The sequence below is a fragment of the Battus philenor genome, unplaced genomic scaffold (genome assembly GCF_028537555.1).
Source record: "Battus philenor isolate CCGP_79_NKW_IND1 unplaced genomic scaffold, ilBatPhil1.0.hap1 SCAF_5, whole genome shotgun sequence".
Classification (NCBI taxonomy): domain Eukaryota; kingdom Metazoa; phylum Arthropoda; class Insecta; order Lepidoptera; family Papilionidae; genus Battus; species Battus philenor.
The window spans coordinates 10,542,220-10,546,753 of record NW_027181715.1 but is presented as its reverse complement, the minus strand read 5'-3'; the positions used below and the strand labels follow the sequence as shown (position 1 = coordinate 10,546,753).

General features: G+C 33.6%; 1 protein-coding gene across 1 annotated transcript; it reads left to right on the top strand.

Moving 5' to 3' along the window:
- The first annotated feature begins 671 nt into the window (after positions 1–671).
- Positions 672–3,299, top strand: LOC137929966 (esterase FE4-like). The gene is made up of 3 exons (XM_068773127.1): positions 672–903; positions 1,317–2,602; positions 3,030–3,299. Exons 1-3 carry the CDS (start codon positions 727–729, stop codon positions 3,247–3,249), a joined length of 1,683 nt encoding a protein of 560 aa, XP_068629228.1. The 5' UTR covers positions 672–726; the 3' UTR covers positions 3,250–3,299.
- The last annotated feature ends 1,235 nt before the right edge of the window (positions 3,300–4,534 follow it).

Below are 4,534 nucleotides of genomic sequence, written 5' to 3'. Positions count from 1 at the left end.
TATACAGCTTTAGATTTCCAATGCAACGTAATATTCCGATGGAAAAAAATCGCAGCATGTTAATATAGAAAAACATTTCCATTCTTAAAACGTAAAGATTTTCGTGGATAAACGATTCGAAAAATATGTGGAAATTCCAGGGTAGTGCTTTCAGAAACATTTTATCGCCTTCCGCGCCATTTCGCACGACTCTCATTTAGCTTGTAAACGTACAACGCTGTTTCTATAAGGACCACAAACTATGAACACCACATATATTCACTTTTTTAACTATAGAAAGTTGTATGAGACACACTATAAATGTTATTATTAGGCATATGTTTTAAGTTAGTAAGTTCATGTTACAATCAATTCCCATAGCATATTTAATACTCCACAGGACGTCGATATTTTAAATTACCTCTTATCAAATCATTAACTTCCCTAATTAGTTTAGCCCTAGTTAAGGGAATAACAATTCTAATAAATCTTTTCGAAATCCGATTAAAAAGGTGATGCTAACCTAACTACATAATCACAAAATCACTATGAACTTACAAATACTCGTTTAATACAAAGTTGTGATGACCCAGCAACTTTAAAACAATTTATTAATAATCAAAGTGTAAACAATTTTCCTAATCGACCATGCGTAAGGAACAGAAATAACAAGCAATTCAAGGACAAACTAATGAAGATAACATAACGTCTCCGGGTGTCTAACGGAACGGTTGCGTCAAATGTAAAATGTACAAGTATCTGTTATTCGCGCTTATAATAGTGGGGACTCAGGGAGATGAGGAGGTCAGATTGGTGAACATAGCACAAGGTCCTGTTCGAGGATACAAGAAACCAGGCGATGATGTGTTTGTGTTTTATGGAATCCCTTACGCTACTGCTCCCAGCGGGACACAAAAATTCAATGTAAGCTGTAACAATATTTTGATTTAGCTTAAATACAATAATAGTAGTAAGTATTTACTCTCCAATAGAGTCTTTAATTGTTCAATATTAGTTATAGTTTTAGGTAGTTTTTTTTTAATAATTCACAGCGTTTAGATATCAACTTCATATTTTGAAGTGACAGGAAGATACGAACAAAAATTCAATTTATTCTGCAATATGTGCTAATGTTAGTAATCAAAATGAGTTTTAACATAACACACTGTTACAGTCTGCGTTAAAATACCTATTTACCTAGTATCTTGTTTTTGTAGCTGTTTACCTTTTATTTTATTTCCTTTTTGTTTCTCGTTATCTCCTGTTTGTCACGTAACCGTGTATAATAGGTAACTATTTTATATGTAATCAAATGCAAGGATACTATTTCATTACAGGCTCCTCTACCGCCGCCTACTTGGTCCGAACCCTTCGAAGCTGTAAAAAGTAACATAATATGTCACCAAATGGAGATGCCTGGACTAGCGATTAAAGATACTACTGTTCAAGTAGATGACTGTCTAATTGCAAATGTTTACGTGCCTGACAAAAAACATGAAAACTTACCCGTAGTAGTACACGTTCATGGGGGTGCGTACCAATTAGGATATGGTGATCTTATCACTGTAAAAAACTTGATCAGAGAGAAACCAATGGTAGTTGTTAATTTTAACTATCGGCTTGGGCCAAGTGGATTTCTGTGTTTAGGTACACCGGACGTTCCAGGAAATGCAGGCATGAAGGACCAGGTAGCCTTACTTCGCTGGGTTAAAAAAAATATCGCCAGTTTTGGAGGAAATCCTAACGATGTAACTATAATTGGATACAGTGCCGGTTCGTCTGCCGTCGATCTTCTTATGCTTTCGCCAATGACACGAGGTCTATTCAACAAAGTTGTACCAGAAAGCGGGGCCAGCCTTTCGGCTTTTAGTGTTCAAGTGAATCCAATTGACAATGCCATAACATACGCCAAAGAGTTAAACTTTACCGACAACGGCGCTGATATTTACGCATTAGAAAATTTTTATAAATCAGTTCCAAGTAACATTCTGCATTCTATCAATTTAATCAACCGAAAAGATTCGTCGTTTATTTTCTCACCGTGTGTTGAACGTGATGTAGGCCAAGAAATGTTTTTAGACGACGCACCTATCAATATTTTAAAGAACGGCAAACAACAAAAGCTACCGATGTTGTATGGATTTGCGGAAATGGAAGGTTTATTTAGAATACCACAGTTTGATCTCTGGAAAGATGACTTGAATAAGAAATTTTCTGAATTTTTGCCCATTGACCTGCGCTTTGAGAGCGAAGCAGAAAAAGAAGAAGTTGCAGAGACAGTCAAAAAGTTCTACTTTGGTCACCAAGCTGTTAGTAATGAAACTATATTTAGATATATCGATTACTTCACAGATACTATTTTTGGTTATTCTACATTAAGATCAGCAAGATTACAAGTAGAATCCGGAAATAATAATATTTATTTATATGAGTATAGTTTCGTCGATGAGGCTACACCATTGGTACCTAACACAGAGGTGCGGGGTGCAAACCATTGTGCACAAACTATGGCAGTAGATGATGGAGGGTTCTTTCAAAATCCATCCGAAGAAAAGCTCTCCGACAGCTATAAAAGCATGAAAAGAATTATGCGCAAAATATGGGCAACGTTTATAACAACTGGGTAAGTTAATGAAAAGTAAATGCAGTACTAATCACAGGCCCCTTATATGTGTTTAAGCGCTTGTGAAATTTATTGTTTATTGATTATAATTTGGTTTTGGCTCATTTTTTTAAGTTATCTTACTTTTAAGGAAATCAAACGGAAATATCATGATCCAAAAGTAAAGATTATAAAGTTCCTTCGTTTTATTAATCATATAACTAATAGAATAAAATTTGGCTTCCTGTATTTAGCATAGTAATAGATTTCGTCATTAAATTTGTTATCAATGAGGTGATAAATATTTGATGTGTTTTTTAATTTAAAAAAACTTACGAATAGATAGCATCTGTATTGACATTTTTAAAATTTCATTTTCATTTCTAGAAATATCTTAAGTTATGTTGAACAGAATAGTGTATGACAAAATGCATTATTTGTGTTTCAGTAAACCTGTACCGGAGGGAGAAGATATAGAGAAGAAGATACCTTACTGGCCGCCTACCCAAGCTAATGGCGGACCTCATATGTCCATAGACAAAACATTAAAACTTAGGGGACCGTTATTACAACAACGCGTCCTCTTCTGGGATGGGATCTACGAGAAATATTATAACATTCCTGCTCCACCACCATCGCTGCCACCTAGACAAAAGACCGAGTTATAATAAAACGATCGTTATTAATTAAATAAATATAAAGAACTTTTTATCTATAATTTGATTTATTTACTATACCTTTACCTTTTAATTAAACCAGGTCATAACTAAACAATAATTGTTTCGGTGATTTTTTGTAATAAATTATCTTCATTAACGATCAATACTGTTGAATAAATAATAAATTGAAACGTCAATTTCTTCCTTTTTTATCTAACGACAGGGTTTTACTCATAATTTCTAATACTACATAAATTCTAAATATATTTAAACGTAATAATACCGAAAAGATTAGAACATATATAAATTTATGTGCGGCACATTTTTGTTTTTATTTTTTTTGCCATTTGACAATCTTCTATTATTTTACAAAGACGCGGTTATGTTCATATTTTTTAGAAAGCAAACTTTAAATCTACATAGCTAGAAATTTAACTTGTGGACTTTGACATAACGTGTGATTACCACGATTAGAACTAGTAAGTTACTAATCTTAATTTCTTATCGTAACTAGTCTTTTAGTTAAAAAGCACCAAATTCAGTATTTAGTAGACTGTCTCAATGTACCAATAACAGTTAAATACTTCATTGTTTTCAATTTTCAAAATTTGTTTTTAAAAGTTTGATACGTAACATATGAAATTACTTAGATGGCTGATTTGAAACCTAGTCATAGCTTTATTAGTTAATTAGTTCTCGAATGGCCCACCTATTCCAGAGAAGTAACTAATGAGTACCTCATTTTAAACATTTATTATTGTTATGCGGCTTGTTATTATAATTATATTCTTGCATATAATAATCACATAATATCGGGTAAATAACACTTTGTCTTGATAAACGTTATCAAAACAAGGACCAATTATCGGTAGAATGACAATCATAAGCGTTTACATAACAATGTAGATATTAATGATCGTTATTATTTTTATTGCTTATAAGTAAAGCATTTAACCTCTGTCTCGCCTGTTGTTAAGCGATGTTGTCATCGTCATGGACCTCGTGGTCCACTATGATACATGCTTGTCTAGAACTCTTTACTTGAAGACTCCCGAGTTACAGCTAGCTAGAAACAAAGGCGTAGGTAGGTTGTTCCATCCCTTCGCTGTTACAGTATAAAAGTAATAGCAATACGCTTAAAGCGATTAAAGAATACGAGCGACTTGATGTCTAATAGAAGAAGGGAGATGGGGGATGGCGAATTTTCAACGCACGCTTTCCAAAATGCAGTTTATAATGAACTGGCAAAATTTCGTTGATGCAGCAAGCACTGATGCTTAGCGTTCAATAAAGC